The sequence below is a fragment of the Colobus angolensis genome, unplaced genomic scaffold (assembly GCF_000951035.1).
Source record: "Colobus angolensis palliatus isolate OR3802 unplaced genomic scaffold, Cang.pa_1.0 Scaffold31, whole genome shotgun sequence".
In the NCBI taxonomy this organism is placed as follows: domain Eukaryota; kingdom Metazoa; phylum Chordata; class Mammalia; order Primates; family Cercopithecidae; genus Colobus; species Colobus angolensis.
In genome coordinates this window covers 11,677,800-11,698,403 of record NW_012116377.1, presented here as the reverse complement: position 1 = coordinate 11,698,403, position 20,604 = coordinate 11,677,800, and the positions used below count along the sequence as shown (strand labels likewise).

The window sequence follows — 20,604 nt, the reverse complement described above, 5'->3', positions numbered from 1 at the left end:
AAAAAAATAAAAAATAAAGATTTCTTACACACAGTGAAGTCTAGGCTCACTCTATAATTTCAGTATGCATGTGATATGCCTGCCTCCATATAATCTGTACCAAACTCTCCACAAAACTGAAGTTTCTTGTTCTCTAAATATCTAACTGAATGTGAATATGTGGAGTTTAACCATAGAGGAAAGATAATGAAAATTTGAGTAATGGGACAATATTCCTCACAGGGCAGTACTTTCCTTACTCCTCCTCTGTATCTCCAACCTTAAACTGCTTTGCTGGCTGCAGTCATAAACCTAGAAAGCCTCCCTTTTAGAGAGTCCAAGGTAATTCAGCTGATTCAGCCCACATGCATGAAGCTTTAATCCACCACTATGTGACTATATGAGGACACAGAATATTCTGTGTTAAGTCATTGAATTAAAAAATTTCAGAGCTGGAAGAAACCTTAGAGATAACATAGTTTAATCTTCTAATCAATGATGAAACGCCTCTAAAAGGTATGTTTCCCTCCTGTCTAAATGCCTCACTTCAGTACTTATTTCTTCCTGTAAGCCTTTTTTAACTCCCTGAAAGTCTAAGTCACAACTGGCATTTCATATCCACGTTTTCTGTAGGCCTTTCATTCTCCCTGTGTGTGGCCTACAGTCCAGCTGAACTATAAGCTCAACAAGAAAAAAAAAAAACAAAAAAACAAAACATTATTTAGTGCTGTATCATTTTAGCATTCTAAATGTTTGTGATTGGTGAAGATCTGCTGTATTGGTAGGTTTTTTCAACTTAGGAAATACACACTATACCCAGTCACCATACCTTGGAAAGTTGCTCCTCTGACTGAGGTTCTGTCGGCAGAACAGTCCCTCCTTGTGCTTTCATTTCTTCTATGTGTTTATTCAAAGAAGTTAATTTGGCCTTCGCATGAAGTTTTAGTTTTTTAATTTTGTTATCAGCAGCTTTTCTTTCTTCCTGCCCAAGAACAATCATGGTAAATACATAAATGTTTATTCACCTCTTATCTAGCACATACTAAAAGTTATTTTTATTATTATTACTTTTAGAGACAGGGTCTCTCTCTGTCACCAGGGATGGAGTGCAGTGGTGCAATCACAACTCACTGCAGCCTCTAACTCCTGGGCTCAAATGATCCTCCTATCTCAGCTTCCAGAGTAGCTGGGACTACAGGTGCCCACCACCATGCCCAGCTAATTTTTTTAAAATTATTTTTTTGTGGAGACAGGGTCTCACTATGTTGCCCAGGCTAATCTTGAACTCCTGGCCTCAAGAAATCCTCCCATCTCAGACTCCCAAAATGCTGGGATTACAGATGTGAGCTACCACGCCCAGTCCAAAAGTTACTTTCAGTAGGCATAAGGTTATAGTACTAGGGAGATAATCAGATTCTCTAATAATCTAAGTGGAGACAAAAATCAAAGTGAGTAGTGTATCATCTGTCCCTTATCAAATGCTCCACAAGAAAGGATAAAAACAATAGTACCTGTAGCGCTTCATCTTTCTGCTGCAGTTGAACATCTTTCTGTCTAATAATATCTTTTAGCTCCACCACCAACTGCTCTGCATAAGCCAGGCGCTCTTGAACATCTTCTTGTGTAGTATTATTAAATTCCATGTCAGATTCTTGGTGTAATTCCTAATATTTAGGAAAAAAGTTGCCAATGCACCAGGTGTTAGTTTCCCAATAGGAGTTTCTTCATTCCAACTTCTTATGTTTTGCCTAATTCATATTCTTGTTAACTCAAGAATTTAACTCTGATCCAATAATAATCATTATCATAGCCATTACAATGTATTAAGTATTTATAAATGTTAAGCATTTTACAAACATTATCCCATGTATTATCATCCTAATTTTACCTAAGAGAAAAATAAAGAAAGGCAAAAATCATAAACCAGTAAGGGTAAAGGCCAAAAGTTAGAGAGTAGTTAAGTAAAACTCTCTTAACCACTAAGCATTACTTCTTGTCTTCTCAGAAAACTAAGGACTTTTATTAATTCCTTATGTGGACTTCAGAAAATATAATACATACTGCCAATTTGTGTCATCTTAAAATAAAATAAAATACAAACTATAAGAGAAGTGGTAAATGAAGTTACAAAGCAAACAGATATTCTGAAACCCAAGAGGTGTTCCAGTTTTCCCATTTGTCACTTAGACCTTTCCTGTGGAACAGGAATAGCCAAGGATGAGAACAAAGGACTTAAAACAATCTGGCACTAAACAAAGCCCAGGGAGACAAATGAGAAAGTCCTTTCAAATTGTATCCAGGACTTGTTTCCCATCACTGTGGCTTTTAAGCTAAAAACTTACAAGGATCACTTATAAAATTTCAATATTTTTCTAAATCCTCACTTCAACTAGCACCACAGAGGCTTCTCACACCCTTCTATCTTAAATTATTTTCCTTAGAAGAACACAGAACATATGTCTTACCAGTTTAAATCAGAACAGAACTACTCACAGAGTCTAAGGGAGCCCTCATATTCTGATTAGTGTCATCATCTCCTGATAATTCATGCAAAACAACATTTGCTAATCCTGATAATCGGCTCAGCATTTCTGCAGGAAAAGAAGGGGGGAAAAAAAACTAAGAATCAGCAAAATGAACATAGGTTTCTCCTACATTGATAACCATATCATCCGTGAATGAAAAAAGAAAACTGTACGGGTGATTTGTATTAGACACAGTCTGCAGCACAATGATGTCTTCAAAAAGGCATTTGAGTACTTACAGTGTAGTCACACATTGTTCTTTTCACTGGCAATTGTACAGAGGTTATTACCATCACTAACATCATTTCTAAAATAAAATACAAGTACCTAATCATTAAACATTAATACAATGTTAAATATAAATATATAATTGTTAAATACACCTTAATGGTAATTTTTATCTTTAATGCCCTTCTTTCATAGTAGTTTCACTTTCAAACATGAATTTCTTTTTTCTTTCTTTTTTTGAGACAGGGTCTTGCTCTGTCACACAGGCTGGAGTACAGGGACACTATCTCAGCTCACTGCAACCTCTGCTTCCTGGGCTCAAGCGATCCTCCCACTTCAGCCTTTCGGGTAGTTAAGACTATAGGCACACATCCAAACATGAATTTCTTATTCTTTCTTCCTCTGCCAGACAGTTATTCTCTCCCATTTGTTCAAATAAACTCCATGATACTGCAACATTTTTCTTTTTATGTGCCCCATGAACCCTATTCTTTCAGAAAGCTTTCTTGATAAACCATGTGGTTTTGCTAAAATTTAAATATAAACTTTGTTCAAAATGTACAGCATTAAATGCATATATTAGAAAAGGAAGAAAGACAGAAATCAGTAACGTACAATTCTTCAGTAGAAAATTAGAAAAAGAAGAACAAATTAAAGCCAGTGTAAGCAAGAAAAAAAAAATCAGAGTAGAAATTAATAAAAATAGAAGAATAGAGAATATCAATAAAACCAAAAGTTGATTATCTGAAAAGATCAATAAAATTGATAAAACTCTAGTCAAGATGACCAAGAAAAAAATAGAGAAGACACAAATTATTGGCATCATAAATAAAAAAGGAAACATCATTAATGATCTAACATGCATTAAAAGATAATAAACACTACAAATAGCCCTATACTTTTAAATTCATTGATGTAGATAAAATGGGTCAGTTCACTGAAAGACACAAGCTACCAAAACTCAAGAAGAAATAGAGAACCTGAATATAAATGAGTAGATGTGTGTGAGTGCATGTGTGTGTACAGACACACACATACTCATATATATATACACACACATATAAATATGAAATTGAATTCATACATTAAAAACCTTCTAAAAAAAGAAAACTCCAGATTAAGGTGGCTTCATTAGCAAGTAACAACAAACATTTAAGGAATAATACCAATTTTATATAATATATGCCAGAAGATAGAAAAGGAGGGAACACCTTCTAACTTATTTTACCAGACCAGCATTGCCCTAATAGTAAAAGCAGACAAAGATATAACAAGAAAACTATAGACCAATGTTCCTCATGGTCACAGTCAACGAAATATTCAAAATACTCCATAAAATATTAGCTAATTAAATCCAGTAATATATAAAAAGATAATACATCACAACCAAGTGGGGTTCAAGAAATGTAATGCTAATTCAAAATATGAAAATCAATGTAATTCACCATATTAATAGACTGAATAAGGAAAACCATATAATATCAATAGATTCAGAAAAAGCATTTGATACATTTCAATATTTATTCATGACTATGAATTCACAATGAGAATAATTCATTCTCAGCAAACTAAGAATAGAAGTAAATTTCCTTAACCTAATAAAGGGCATTTTTAAAAAACTTACAGCCAACATCATAATTACTGGTGAGAAACTGAATGTTCTCACCATATGAGAAACAAGGCAAAGATGTCATCTCTTACTACTTCTATCTAACACTATATTGGAGTCCCAGCCAATGCAACAAGCAAGAAAAAGAAAAGACATACAAATTGGAAAGGAAGAAATAAAACTGTCTCAACTAGCAAAATGATTGTCCATGTAGACTTTACTTAAAAAACAACTCCTAGAATAAGTGAATTTAGCAAGGTTGCAGGATACAAAGTCACTATATAAAAGTCAACTGCAGGCCAGGTGCGGTGGCTCACGCCAGTAATCCCAGCACTTTGGGAGGCCAAGGCGGATCACAAGCTCAGGAGATCGAGACCATCTTGGCTAACACTGTAAAATCCCATTTCCACTGAAAATACAAAAAATTAACCGGGTATGGTGGCAGGCACCTGTAGTCCCAGCTACTTGGGAGGCTGAGGCAGGAGAATGGCGTGAACCCAGGAAATGGAGCTTGCAGTGAGCCTAGATGGCTCCATCCCAAAAAAAAAAAAAAAAAAAAAAAAAGTCAACTGCATTCCCATTACAATGAACAAGAGGAATTTGAAACCAATAAGAATACCACTTACAACAGCACTGAAAAAGAAGAGCAGACTTGGGTAGACAGCTAACAAATATTTGCTGAATGCTGAAAACTATTGAAAAACTGAGGAAGAAATAAAAAATCTAAATAAATGTAGAAATAAACATATACGTGCATTTGAACTCTATAATATTAAAGTATCAATTCTCCCCATTTTGATCTATAAAATTAGTGCAATTCCAAACTTAATCCCATCAAGCTTTTAGTAAACATCAAAAAGCTGACTCTAAAACATATGAAAAGGCAAGGAGTGTGGAAATTACTAACTACAATTACAAGACGGTGCAGCACTGGTAAAAGTACAGACACACAGATCAATGGAACAAAATGGAGAGCTTAGAAATAGACACACACAAATTGAGTCAACTGATTTTTGACAAAGGTACAAATGCAATTAAGTTGAGAAAGGACAATCTTTTCAATAAATGGTTATGGAACAACTGGACATCTACAGAAGAGTGAACCTTGACATACAACTCGCACCTTATACAAAGCATATCTCAAAACGGATCAGAGACCTAAACTTAAAATGTGAAGCTATTAGAAATAAAGACAGGAGAAAATTTTTGTGATGCTGAATTTGGCAGTGAGCTTTTAGACACCAAAAAAGCACAATACATTATAAAAAATATTAATTAAAAATGTATCAAAACATATAACTTTTGCTCTGTGAAGACAATGTTAAGAAAATGAAAAGACAAGTCATTGAAGCCAGGCACGGTGGCTCACACCTGTAATCCCAGCACTTTGGGAGGCTGAGGCAAGCAGATCAGTTCAGGCCAGGAGTTCAAGACCAGTCTGGCCAACATGGCAAAACCCCACCTCTATTAAAAATACAAAAATCAGCTGGGTGTGGTGGCGCATGCCTGTAGTCCCAGCTACTCGGGAGGCTGAGGCACAAGAATCGCGTGAACCCGGAAGGCAGGGATTGCAGTAAGCTGAGATCATGCCACTGCACTCCAGCTTGGGCAACAGAGCGAGACTCTGTCTCAAAAAAAAAAAAAAAACAAAAAAAGACAAGTCACAGATTAGGAGAAAATATTTACATATAGCGTATCCAGTAAATAACTAGTATCCAGAATAAAAAACAATAAAAATATATTAAAACTCAACATCAATAAAGTAAAACACCTGATAAAGAAATGTGCAAGAGATGTGGATACTTCACCAAAGAAGATACGTGGATGGTAAATAAATATATGAAAAGATGCTTAAGTTAATCTGGCATTAGGAAAATACTCATTAAAAGCAAAATGAAATATCACTACCGACCTATTAGAATTGCTAAAATATGTATTTTTTAATGCTGGCAGGGACATAGAGCAACAGGAACTTTCAGTGCCTGCAGATTAGAATACAAAATGGTACAGCTACTTTGGAAAACTGTTTGACAGTTTCTTTAAAAGTTAAACGTACATTTACCAATCCCACTCCTAGGCATCTAACCAAGTTTATAGTAGGTTTGCTCAAAAATCATAGATTCTGAAAATAACCAGGATATCCTTCAACAAGTGAATGAGTAACAAACTATAGCACATCCAAACAATGGAATACCACTCAGCAAAAGAATGAGCTATTGATTCACACAACACAATACTTAAACCTAAAATGCCTTTTGCTACATGGAATAAGCTAAACACTAAAAGATACACATCATATTATTCTACTTATATAACATTGTGAACAAGTCCAGAAATAAACCCACACAAACATAGTTGTCAGGGCTTGAAGGAAGGAGATGTGGCTGAATATAAAAGAGCAACACAAGGGAATTTTTAAGGTGAAGGAATTGTTCTGTATGATTTTGAAGTAGTAAATTCATAACCATGTGCATCTGTCAAAACTCACTGAACTGTACATTCCAAAGAGCAAACTTAATTGTACACAATTTTTTTAAAACTTCACCCAGGATGTCAGGAGTTCCAAAAATGGAATGCAGACTGTGACAAATAGATCTAACTATATTATAAATATAGGATATAACTGCACTGAAGGAGATGGGGCTAACCTAAGAAACAAAAATGGTGTTTTGACTGGGTACTATAAGGATAAAGACAAAAAGAACTGACATAAACACTGTACTCTAGTTGGTAAATTTTTCTCACAGTGGTATGGGTTAGCAATTCTGAAACTACTTCATTGTACACTAGAGTTAAATGAGTAAGTAAATTGTAGATAATGAGATTCAGGTTTTTTACCATCAGTGAAAGAAGTTACAAATAAACAAGGCAAGAAGGCTAGGAAAAACCCCATGGTACTGGATTAGAGTCAGAGATATTGGTATGAACTCATGTTTATTTTAATATATATGTAAATAGATAAATGCAGAAATAAGTATAGATATGTATGCATTATAAATAACCAGTTATTACAAAGAAATATATATTCTAGCTGTGTCCACTGAAAAGGCCTAGAAACAGTAACACCTCAGTAGCAATGAGTGCATCCAGCATCTAGATCTTGATTTCTAAATGCAAATCTCCAATAAAAGGAACTAGGGCTCCTTGGAGAAATGGCTGCCTATCTAGGGTTGGGGCAGGGAGCCAGAAAGTAAGGAAGTGTTCAAAAAAGAAAAAGAAAAAAAATGGGGAATGTGACCAGGAGCCAACCTGAAGGAGCTCCCAATGACCAATGCTAGAATAATTTGAGTCGCAAAATAAATAACAATAGTATTGGATTATATGGATTATAACCCAAATAAAAAATTAAATACCCATCAGTCAATACTGACATAAATAAATCAAATAAATTAATGGTAGAGACAAATCTTCCTTACAAAAGAATTCCAAATAATTTATGTAGCTACGTCCCCCTCTAAAAAGTGGAGCTTAATTCCACTCTCCTTCAGTATGGGCTGGATTTAGTGAATCATTTCCAAAGACTAGAATATGAAAAAAGAAAAATAGCAACATCAGAGTGGTGAGACTTGGCAACCACTACCTCAACCAAGTGATCAAGATTACCATCACCAGTGATAAATCATCGTAATATCATGTAACCCCTGATATAATGTAATGAGAAGGGTATTTTATCTCTGTGGTATTCTTCTGCAAAACCCGTAAGCCCAGTCTAATCAAGAGAAAACAGTGGGAAAGCCCAAACTCAGGGACATTCTAAAAATACCTGACCAATACTCTTCAAAACTGTCAAAGTAATGAAAAACAACAAAAAACTAAGAAACAGTCACAGATGAGAGAAGACAAGGAGACATGCTGATTAAATACAAAGTAGGCCGGGCACAGCGGCTCGTGCCTGTAATCCCAGCACTTCGGGAGGCCAAGGCAGGCGGATCACTTGAGGTCAGTAGTTCGAGACCAGCCTGGCCAACATGGTGAAACCCCATCTCTACTAAAAAACACAAAAATCAGCCGGGTGTGGTGGCATGCACCTATAGTCCCAGCTACTGGGCAGTCTGAGATGGGAGAATCACTTGAACCCGGGAGGCAGAGGTTGCAGTGAGCTAAGATCGCACCACTGCATTCCAGCCTGGGTGCCAGAGTCAGACCCTGTCTCTAAATAAATAAATAAATAAATAAATGCAAGGCAGTATCCTGGATTGGGTTCTGAAACAGAATAAGGACATTAGTGGAAAAAATGGTGAAATCTGAATGAAGTCTGCCTATAGTCTAGTTTATGGCATTGCACCTGTGTTCTTTGTTTTGAAAAACTTACCATGGTTGTGTAAAATGCTAACATTAGAGGATGCTAGATAAAGTGTATACAATAACTGTCTAATATTCCCAAGTTGTATGTAAATCTAAAGTTATTCCAAAATCAATTTACTTTTATAACCACTATGTAGGCTACATATTCAGATCAGTGTCAACTGCTAGTCCATAAAGTTCATGAAAGTGAGAAGCATATTAATGCTTTGATAGGAAAAAATCAAAATAGAACTGGACTGTGCATAGTATTAGTTTACATGATTATGCCTAATTTTACATTTTGTGATAAAATGTAAAACATTTTAAAACCCTCATCAGAGGCCGGGTGCAGTGACTCACGCCTGTAATCCCAGCACTTTGGGAGGCTGAGGCGGGCAGATCATGAGGTCAGGAGTTTGGGACCAGTCTGACCAAAGTGGTGAAATCCCATCTCTACTAAAAATACAAAAATTAGCCAGGTGTGGCGGCACATGCCTGTAATCCCAGTTACTCAGGAGGCTGAGGCAGCAGAATCACTTGAACCTGAGAGGCGGAGGTTGCAGTGAGCCAAGATTGCACCACTGTACTCCAGCCTGGGCAACAGAGCAAGACTCCGTCTCAAAACACACACACACACACACACACACACACACACACACACACACACACAAACACCCTCAGCAGGAAGAAATATGAAAACTATTGTACAAAATAAACACTTAAATGAAACTAGGCTCTGCTACAGTTTTCTTCTACTGGGGATAATAATACTGTTTAGGACAGTCATGGTTCTTAAGAAAGAAGTGATGAGAAATACCTGTTTTTTTAATAGGTTGTCTTGGGTAGTCTAAGTAGCACATCACTTGGAAAAGATATGTGAGACAGAGATAGAAAAAGTGAACTGTTCCCTAGGAAGGCAATGCAGGATCATATATAACTTCATATCTAAATACTGGAAGGCCAACACAGTGTCATACATGAGTACATAGGGCCATATGTAACTATTTATTCAAGGTGTGAGAACCACAGCTATAGTCAGGTTAAAAAAAGTCACAATTCAGCAGTATACAGATTCTAAACTTTCTTTTTAACTTTAGAGATCATTTTTTTGGTAACTTTTAATGAAGGAAATGAATACCATTACTAAAAAGTTTCTTAAACATACAGATTTCTACTAATCAAAGAAAATCATAATGGAACCTAACTTATCAAACAGAATCACTTTATCTTCAGATTTTTCAGACTACTTTGGGAACAAAGAAAACAAAACAACCAACTGATGGGGTTCTGAGAAGATGGGAGTAGCAAGGGGCCCCATGGATTTTGTATCTTCCTTTATTCCCACATAAAAACAGACAAAGCAACTAGATAACAAAAGATCCGTGGACAGCCCTTCACCAAAAAATTACAAAGTTTCCTACAAACCCCAAAATAAACGTGGATATAGACAAACCACCAACAGTCACAAGATGTGGGTGTCACTGGTGTTTAACTGGGAGGAAACTGAGGGAAGCCAGAGGAGCGCGACACCAAGAGGACCTGGGGCAATTGCTGATAAATGTGCCAAGCCAATTACAGAACAGTAGTTGATACAAGGAGGGGTCTTCCCATTCCAGTAACAGGTACCTGCCAGGGGCCTACAAGGGCTGAAAGAGCTGAGGCAGTCTGGACCTTTATTAATTCTCAGACCTGAAGAGTTGGGGCTCTCTTGCAGGATAGGGTCCCACACTGAGGAGAATCTGCTAAGAGGGGAATTAAAATTAAGTCACTAAGGAAAGAGGAGGTCCAGATAAAGAGCAGGTAAAAGTGGCAAGGAAAGAAAAGCAGGAAATCTGAGAAATCAGCTGCCATATAGTTGAACAATGTCTGAAAACAGCACAAGAAGAAACCTTATCAAGTTAGAAAAGCTGTATAAAATCTCTTTCTAAAAGTTCAGCAACAATAAATTCATATTAAAAATGAACTACTGAGGCCAGACGTGCTGGCTCATCCTGTAATCCTAGCACTTTGGGAGGCTGACATGGGAGGATCACTTGAGCCTAGGAGTTCAAGACTAGCCTGAGCAATATAGCAAGATCCCATCTCTACAATTTTTTTTTTTTTTTTTTAATTAGCCAGGCATGGTGGCACATGCATGTAGGCCCAACTATTCAGGAGGCTGAGGTGGGAAGATTGCTTGAGCCCAAGAGGTGGAGGCTGCAGTGAGCCATAATCACACCCCTACACTCCAGCCTGGCTGACAGAGTAAGACCCTGCCCCCTCCACCAAAAAAAAAAAGAGCAACTGAAAAGTATCACACTTCAGATACATTACTAGAAGAAAACAAAAGGAGGAAAATGATCATAATAACATCCCTACAGAAAATGGAAGCATGTCAGAGAGCCATGTTCAAGAAAACAGTTCAAAACTATAACCACCTAAATCTACTTAAGGAACTAAAACGCATTTAAAATTACATAAGATGTGAAAAAATAAACACCAGAAACAGAAAAACCCAGAAATAAAGTGAAAACAAGAAGTGACTGAAAAATTTAAAAAATCATTTTGGAAATGAAGACAAAACTATAAGGAAAAGGAAAATGAGTAAATATAACAAACCATGCCATTAAAAAAAAGCAAAGTTGAAATGAAGGATAATTTTAAAAATCAAAAAGAAATGACCTAAAAACTAGACATGCAACTACCTTATGACCCTCAATTCCACTCCCCAGCATTTATCTTAGAGAAAAGAAAACTTAAGTTCACACAAAAACCTGCTGTATATAAACATTCATAGCAGCTTTATTTGTATTAATAGATGGTTAAACAAACTGTTATATACAAGGAAATGGTTAAATGAACTGGTACATACATCCCATGGAATACATCTCAGTAATAAAAAGGAACGAACTACTGATGAACCCAACAACTTAGATGGATCTTCAGAAAACTACAGTGAAAGAAAAAAAGCCAATCCCAAAAGGTTACATATTATACAATTCCATACTTCCATACATTTTGTACATATTATACAGTTCCATACATTTTTGAAATGACAAAATTCTAGAAATGGAAAGATTAGTGGTTACCAGTGGTTAGACAGGGGTTGGGGTGGGAAGTGACTGTGGTCATAACAAGTTAACACAAGGGATCCTTGTGGTGTTGCAACTGTTCAGTATCTTGACTGTGGCAGTGGATACAGGAACCTACACAGGTGATATAATACTACAGAACCTAATAATACACACAGATATATACAATGAATATACAAATGAATACACAAGTAAAACAGGGGAATATATCAATCTCAATATCCTAATTATGATATTATGTATTAGTTTTTGCAAAATGTTACCATTGGAGGAAACAACAAAGTGTATAAAAGAGCTCTGTATTATATCTTACAACTGCATGTGACTCTACAATTGTCTTCATATTTAACAAACAAAAGAAAAAGAAATGAACTAAATGTAACATGATATCCTGAATTGAATCCTGGAACAGAAAATGGACATTAATGGAGAAACTGGTGAAATGTGAACGTCTGGAGCTCAGTTAATATTAATATGCCAATGTTGGTTTCTTAATTTTGTACACTGCTAATGTCACATGTTAATCTTAGGGAATACTAAGCAAAGGGTACACCAGATTTCTGCACTATCTTTGCAAATTTTCTGTACTAAACTTTCTGTAGTGATCTGAAATAATTCCTAATAATCTGTTTGTTTTTTTAAAATGTAAGAAATTAAGAGTTACAAAGGATTTGCGAGAAACTGATAAATACTGAAGTAATGTGAATAACAGGATTCCCTGAAGAAGAAAAGCGAAGCAACATCACAAATATGAAAAACCATAATCCAAGAATACTCATTTGAATTTTTTTAAAAAAGATTTGAAACTACATCTTGAAAGAGCCCACAATGTACCTCAGAATGTCAACTCAGAATGACCAACAAAATGCTCTAGTAAAATTACTGGACTTAAAAAAAAAATCCCTTAGGATTTAGGCTCAAAGATCATATGACTAGTAAGATAAAGAAAATAAAACATTAGATTTTTCAACAGCAATGTTTTTGCCAGAAAAAAAAAAAAAGAGTTACAAATTTAAGATATTCAAGAAAAGAAAAAAGTGAGCCAAGGATTCTATTTCTGGCAAACATAACCTTCAGATATAAAAAACAGACAAAATATTATGAACAAGCAAGAAAATTCATGAAATATGAATATTCTCTTAAGCCTTTCCTAAAGAATTTATTAGAGGCAAAACTTGAGACACTCCAAATGACTAAAGAAACATCATTATAAGAACTAGTGGTGAGCATTAAATATAAGGTCACTAACAGAATTAAGACTAAGTAAAGACTGAGGAAAAGACAGCATGGTATGTAGTAATTATATGCTCTGACAATATATAGGACAACCATGAAAAAAAAATCGGGAAGAATGTGAATAGCATATGCAAAAAATAAAAAATATTTTTTAAACAGTTTTCAATAATTAAAAGTAGTTGTTGCCTATGGTCATACCACCCTGAACACACCCGATCTCGTCTAAAGTGGTTGTGGTGCTGGTATTAGTATCACTACTCCTAGATTACTATATATGAAATGTAGAATTAAAGCAAATGAGTAATTATGGATATACTAATTCTGTATTTTCAGTTATGAAAAGAAGATACAGATGTAATACAGAAGAAATTAAGAACCCCAAAATACAAACTTTGTATTGATCTTTGAATCTGAATAGGAACAGTGTGAAATGACAATTCAGTATTTTATATTTGTTCACATATTTTCCTAGCTCTGTCCACTGAAAAGGCTTAAAAGTTATGACAAACTGAGAAGCAATGAATATTTCTAGTGCCTAGATTTGGGTCGTGAAATACTCGTTCCCATTTTTAAAAAGTTTTTAAAAGGAGGTTCTCTTAGAGAAATGGCTAATTCCAGTTCTAAAGTGGAAATGTACAAAATGATCCTGAAACATCTTGTCATACAAGATAGGAAGCTTTCAAAGGACACAGGTTCCCTTTGGCTAAAAGTATAATTTGAATATATATGAATAAGAATTATAGCACACTGGGTCATACTGTCCAAGGTAATTTATAGATTCAATGCCACCCCCATCAAGCTACCAAGGACTTTCTTCACAAAATTGGAAAAAACTACCTTAAAGTTCATATGGAACCAAAAAAGAGCCCGCATAGCCAAGACAATCCTAAGCCAAAAGAACAAAGCTGGAGGCATCACGCTACCTGACTTCAAACTATACTACAAGGCAACAGTAACCAAAACAGCATGGTACTGATACCAAAACAGATGTATAGACCAATGGAAAAGAACAGAGACCTCAGAAATAATACCACACATCTACAACCATCTGATCTTTGACAAACCTAACAAAAACAAGAAATGGGGAAAGGATTCCCTATTTAATAAATGGTGCTGGGAAAACTGGCTAGCCATATGTAGAAAGCTGAAACTGGATCCCTTCCTTAAACCTTATTAAAGACTTAGATGTTAGACCTAAAACCATAAAAAACTTAGAAGAAAGCCTAGGCAATACCATTCAGGACATAGGCATGGGCAAAGACTTCATGACTAAAACGCCAAAAGCAATGGCAACAAAAGCCAAAATAGACAAATGGGATTTAATTAAACTAAAGAGCTTCTGCACAGCAAAAGAAACTACCATCAGAGTGAACAGGCAACCTACAGAATGAGAGAAAATTTTTGCAATCTGCCCATCTGACAAAGGGCTAAAAACCAGAATCTACAAAGAACTTAAACAAATTTACAAGAAAAAAGCAAACACCACCATCAAAAAGTAGGCAAAGGATATGAACAGATACTTCTCAAAAGAAGACATTTATGTAGCCAACAGACACATGGAAAAATGCTCATTATCATTGTTCATCAGAGAAATGCAAATCAAAACTACAATGAGATACCATCTCACGCCAGTTAGAATGGTGATCATTTAAAGTCAGGAAACAACAGATGCTAGAGAGGTTGTGGCAAAATAGGAACACTTTTACACTACTGGTGGGAGTGTAAAGTAGTTCAACCATGTGGAAGACAGTGTGGCAATTCCCCAAGGATCAGAACTAGAAATACCACTTGACCCAGCCATCCCATTACTGGGTACATACCCAAAAGATTATAAATCATGCTACCACAAAGACACATGTACATGTATGTTTATTGCATCACTATTCACAATAGCAAAGACTTGGAACCAACCCAAATGTCCATCAATGATAGACTGGATTAAGAAAATGTGGCATATATACACCATGGAATACTATTTAGTCATAAAAAAGGATGAGTTCATGTCCTTTGCAGGGACATGGATGAAGGTGGAAACCATCATTCTCAGCAAACTATCACAAGGACAGAAATCAAACACCGCATGTTCTCACTCATAGGTGGGAATTGAACAATGAGAACACTTGGACACAGGGTGGGGAACATCACACATCAGGGCCTGTCAGGAGGTGGAGTGCTGGGTAAGGGATAGCATTAGGGAAATACCTAATGTAAATGAAGAGTTGATGGGTGCAGGAAACCAACATGGCACATGGATACCTATGTAACAAACCTGCACGTTGTGCACATGTACCCTAGAATTTAAAATATAATAAAAAAAAAACAGTTAATCAAAATTAATACCACTAGGAATAGAAACTGTATATACATAAATTTCCATGGAAAAATTATAAAATAAGTCACCAATGCTAAAACACCAGAAATAGTTGCTATTAGAAAATTCTACCCAATTGTCAAAAATGAGAGAATCTAAGTGCTATAGAAGTTGCTATTTATATTGCTCCAAAATATAGAAAAAGAAAATGAAAAATTGCAAACCATCTCTCTACGAATATTGATGCCAACATTCTAAATACATTTTAATTAGAACTTTAAATAAAATATTAGCAAACTGAACCTGACTAGATACTGAAAAAAATTATCACCAAGTGGATTTATTCTAGTAATTCAAATATCATTAATTATTATGAAATCCACTATGGAAACCCATACCACTACCACATGAGTTTCTGATTGACCCTCCCCAGAAAGAAGTGTGCCCACCAGCATCCTACTGAGTATCACTGAATATCATAGCAAACGAAGAACACATACACATGAACACAGGATAATAATGATAATATTCATGGCAACAATTACTGAGCAACATTTAATTTAAATGCAAGTAAGTGTACCAGACACTTTATATACTCTTTATTCTTAACAAAATCTGCTAGATAAGTATTATCATCACCCCCATTTTATAAAGGGAAAACTGACACTTAGAAATTAAGACCTTTCAAGGTCCCTCAGTTAAATACATAATACAATAGCAGCCAGGTAGGGTAGCTCACGCCTGTAATCCCAGCACTTTAGAAGGCTGACGTGAGAGGATGGCTTGAGCGCAAGAGTTCAAGACCAGCCTGAGCAACATAGTGAGACCCTGTCTCCACAAACATTTTTTTTTTAATTAGCTGGGCATACTGGCATATGCCTGTAGTCCCAGCTATTCGGGAGGCTGAGGCAGGAGGATCACTTGAGCCCAGGAGTTTGACAGTGCAGTCAGCTATGATCACACCACCATACTCCAGCCTAGGCAACAGAACAAGACCTTGTCTCAAAAAAAGGGAAGAATAAAATAAAAAAGATTAATAGAATAAAATAAAAAACTATTTAAAGGAAAAGCAGATTACTTTCCTCACATAACCATTTAAAAATATGTACATTTTAAGGAAGGAAAGACTAAGATTTAAATGAGATAAAAATCTGAGAGAGTGCTAGAGATGCACCAGTTCAGGCAAGACAAAAGGAGTCTCTCATAGATTGATTCAACAATCTCAGAGATCCACAGGAAAGCAGGTGATATAGTGGGAAGAGCACTAAACTGGGAGCCAAGGAACTGAGTTTTCAGTCCTGGCTCAAGAAGAAGCTGCATCATAGCGGGTAAGTCACCTTAGAGTGTCAGTTTCCTCATCTTAAAATGAAGACTGACAAGGACCATTCTAATGCCCCCTCCTCTACAGCTGTTGACATTAAAGGAATGATCTGGAAATGTAAATGGAAGGGCACCTCAGCCACAGTTGTAGGCTTTTGGTAGCCCAAAGTTTGGGAACTACACAGCAAGAAAGCCAGTAAGTAGCCATGCTTAAGCTAAATGAAGAAAGATGAGTTCTCCCCTCTATTAGGCTCACTGTAGACAGAAATGGGCAAATGTATAGATAAAAATTAATAAAGGGGAAAATATTCATATTCATAGTCATAAATGTATGTAAGGAATATATATGTATATATGTATATGTATATATAAAAATTAATAAAGGGAATATTCATATTCATAGTCATAAATTCATGTAAGGAATACGTATGACTGCTGGACAAACAATGTTCTTGCTGTTATTTTATAAAGCACCAAGATCATGAATAGCAATTAAGGAAAAGAATAAAACAGAGCTTCATACCAAGGCCAGGGATTCCATAAGACACTGCGGCAAATAAAACAATTCCTCAAAGTCTATGCTGGCCACAGCTTTCACAAGGACCTTAACACTTACGTGTTGAAGTGGCACTTAGAATTAAGTAAGTTTTATTTTCTCCAAGTCTTCACTGTTATCAACGATTATTCTTACAACAACCACCTGGTGTTGAGCATTATGCTAGGAAATATAAAAATATAAAAAGAAATACAAAGCATGTCCCTAATCACAGAAAACAGAACAAAATGCACAGGAAAATAAGCAAAATAACTGAAGACAGTGAGTGCATGCCTGTGTGTATATGTACACATGCCATCTATTTTGGAATTTAAATCACATTTTCCCACAGAAACACAGAGAAGGTGGTTAGGTTTCAGTTGAGGCGACTCCTGAAACTTATTTCATGCTTATTTAGTTAAGCCTCATAGCTGTCCTTAATTCTTTAAATCTCAAAATGATTTTCAACCAAGTTGAGGGGCTAATAGGTAGTGCTGTATAGCTGAAAATAACATATTCGATATTATGACATAATTTTACAATTAGAAAATGAACAACTATTTTTCATGATGCAGAACCCACTATTTTAATTAAACGAATTTAAAAGTAAGTGGTAGCTATAACATACATACACAGCATGACCGGCCAAGCACTGCTCCAATATCTTTATACATAACTTACTTCTCATTATTTAACTCACTTTATTTATTTATTTATTTATTTACTTATTTATTATTTTATTCATTTATTTTGAGACTGAGTTTCACTCTTGTTGCCCAGGCTGGAGTGCAATGGCACGATCTCAGCTCACCACAACCTCCGCCTCCCAGGTTCAAGCGATTCTCCTGCCTCAGCCTCCGGAGTAGCTGGGATTACTGGTACCCGCTGCCACGCCTGGCTAACTTTTTGTATTTTTAGTAGAGACGGGGGTTTCACCATGTTGGCCAGGCTGGTCTCAAACTCCTGACCTCAAGTGATCCACCCGCCTCTGCCTCCCAAAGTGCTGGGATTACAGGCTTGAGCCACTGCGCCTGGCCTAACTCACTTTACCCCTAAAACAAACGCAAGAGGGAGTACTGTCAATATTCCCAGTTTTAAGGTGAGTAAACTAAGGCAGAAGGATGTTAAGTAATTTCCCCAGTTACATAGTTCGACAAAGCTTCTTGATGGGTGAAGATACACAGAAAATATTTTATTTTCTGAATAATCTCATTACCCAATATTCTTCACTCAGGTTGAAAACAGAATGAGGGGATAAGGGCACTATGTTAATAGTTAGGTAAGTACTTTTTTTTTTTTTAAGCAGTACATAAACTAAAATGATTCATAGTAATAATGGCCCCAAATAATTCCATATTGTTTAAACCACAGACAGGTTCACACAAGGGCCCTAGGATATATATACACGGATGTTCACTACAGCAGTGTTTTGATGGTTAATGACTGAAAATCTAAATGTCCATCAATGGGGACAGGCTAAATATAATTTTTATATTTTTACAAAGGACTGCCATGTAGCCATCTAAAAGGATGAGGTAGTTTTATACCCATGGATATTGAAAGTGCCTAATACACAGTATGAAAGGACAAAAGAAGGGTGTAGAATAGCATGTGTATTAGGATTCCACTTGTGGGAAAGACAGAAGGGGGTATATATTGTCATGTGCTTTATTATGATCAGAAAATTTCTTAAATATAACCAAGAAATTATTTACAGAGCTTACTTCTGGGAAGTGGGGAACGGAGATGGGTAGATCAGTAGATAGAGAAGAAAAAGACTTTTCTTTTTACATTGTATCCTTCTGTATTAAATTTCCTTTTATCAAAAGCATATAGCTGATTTTAAAATAGCTTAATTAAAAATACAGCAATATAGAGCCTAGTCTCCTTTTACATAATGGTTTCTAACCACAGACTGGTATGTAATGATCAGTGGTATTCCTAATAGTAGTTAACCTAGAGAAATTAATGAATGATTTATTTTATAAACAAGGATAAAGTCAACATTCCTTTAATCAATCCATTAATCAAAGGGAGAAAAAGAAAGGAGGCCTATAAACCTCAAGCAGAGGGTTGAAAAAAACCTTCTAAAGATTATTTTTAAGAAAGGCTGCATCCCAGAGTCTGGATGCCAGAAATGCCAACGACCTTCTTGAAAAACAAGGAAGCATCTTCACGTGATTGTCAAATTGGACTGGGAGGTCCCAAAGGGTGGACAAGGCTTTTTAAAAATTTCATTCTTTTAAATTTATACTTTTGCACATTTCATATTATACACAACATATTTACAGTGGTAGTCATACACTATGAATAATTAAACATACAATATTTGGGGAGATGCATGCTCAAAAATGTTTTACTGATAGGGAGTACAATTAAAAAGGTTTGGAAGCTACTGCGGTTGTAAAAAAAATTAATGCAGTGAAGAGAAAAACATTAAATGGTCATTCTGTGGTCAAGGGATGAAAAGTAAAAGCTATGAAGCAGTTAATGTACAATGCCTGCAATTTTGGAGTACTCTTCAACTTTTTCCTGCATCCATTCCAAAACCAAATCCTGCCATTTTTCCAATAGGATATTTCCGAGTTTGCCTCTTCATAACCATTCTGGCCATCTAAATCTTATAAATTCACGCTTTTGGAAAGGCTTTCGGCCCTTCTGTAAAGAGCCCTCCACTTGCCTGCATCTTGCACAGAACTGTAAGAAGGTCCTTTAAGTGCTCGGACAGCTTCCAACTATCTCAAAAACTGAAAGTACTTATTCATGATTTTAAATATCCCTGTCCCACTCTCAAAGTGTCCGCTCCCCACAGACCAACGGGAGCTCTTTAAATAAGTCAGACAAATATATTCCTCATTCCTCAAGGGACTCACCCTCCCTTTCACACTCCGGTTGTGCAGATTAAACACACTCCACACCATCAAACCAAGTTATTTTTCCTCGAGAACTCTCTTCGAGGTTCCTTTTTCTCTAACAGCCTGCCCACCTCTGATTCCTGGGATTTTCGTGTTGACGGGATCGTTGGGATCTTTCCTCTCTTCTCATCTTTCCAGTAACCCATTAGCATTAGCAGGATCATTGGACAGGCCTCCGTTTGCATTAATATCGCCAATGATTCTGTGATCTCCGCCCTCAAGACCTTTGATTTCTTTTGGTCCCGCCTCCCCTTCGGGACACTAAGTTTGTTTAGGGCCTGAGCACAGGGGCCCGGCAGGTTCTTTCCGACGTCAGCGGCTGCGTACCGAGGCCGACTTAGGCAGGCCGCTCCAGGAACAAGGCCGTGCGGACAGGACTGACCTGGGCGCTTTTCCCCGTCGCTCCCAGGGGAGAAACGTGCCGGGGAGGGGACAGACCGTGAGCAAGTGGTCCAAGTCTGCGTAGAGCGACCCCGAAGGCCCTCCGGTGGGGCCGAGAGGCTTGTGGGCTACTAGAACGAGGCCTGGTAGGTGAAGGAGGCGGGTGAAGGGCCGGATCCAGGACTGAATCCGGGAGAGGCGGGGCGAGGA

The 20,604-nt window shown here is 36.6% G+C and overlaps 1 protein-coding gene across 4 annotated transcripts in view; it reads right to left on the bottom strand.

Moving 5' to 3' along the window:
• GOLGB1 (golgin B1) overlaps positions 1 to 20,604 on the bottom strand; it is an 89,448-nt gene that overhangs the window by 68,604 nt on the left and 240 nt on the right. For 2 of the 4 annotated variants that reach the window (XM_011950837.1, XM_011950838.1), the window contains exons 2-4: positions 2,445 to 2,570; positions 1,491 to 1,643; positions 809 to 961 (exon numbers count right to left, since the gene is read on the bottom strand). In XM_011950837.1, coding sequence (XP_011806227.1) covers positions 809 to 961; positions 1,491 to 1,622 — 285 coding nt within the window. In that variant the 5' untranslated portion in view covers positions 1,623 to 1,643; positions 2,445 to 2,570. The remainder of the gene's footprint in view (positions 1 to 808; positions 962 to 1,490; positions 1,644 to 2,444; positions 2,571 to 20,604) is intronic. The other 2 variants (XM_011950835.1, XM_011950836.1) reach the window with 1 other exon arrangement.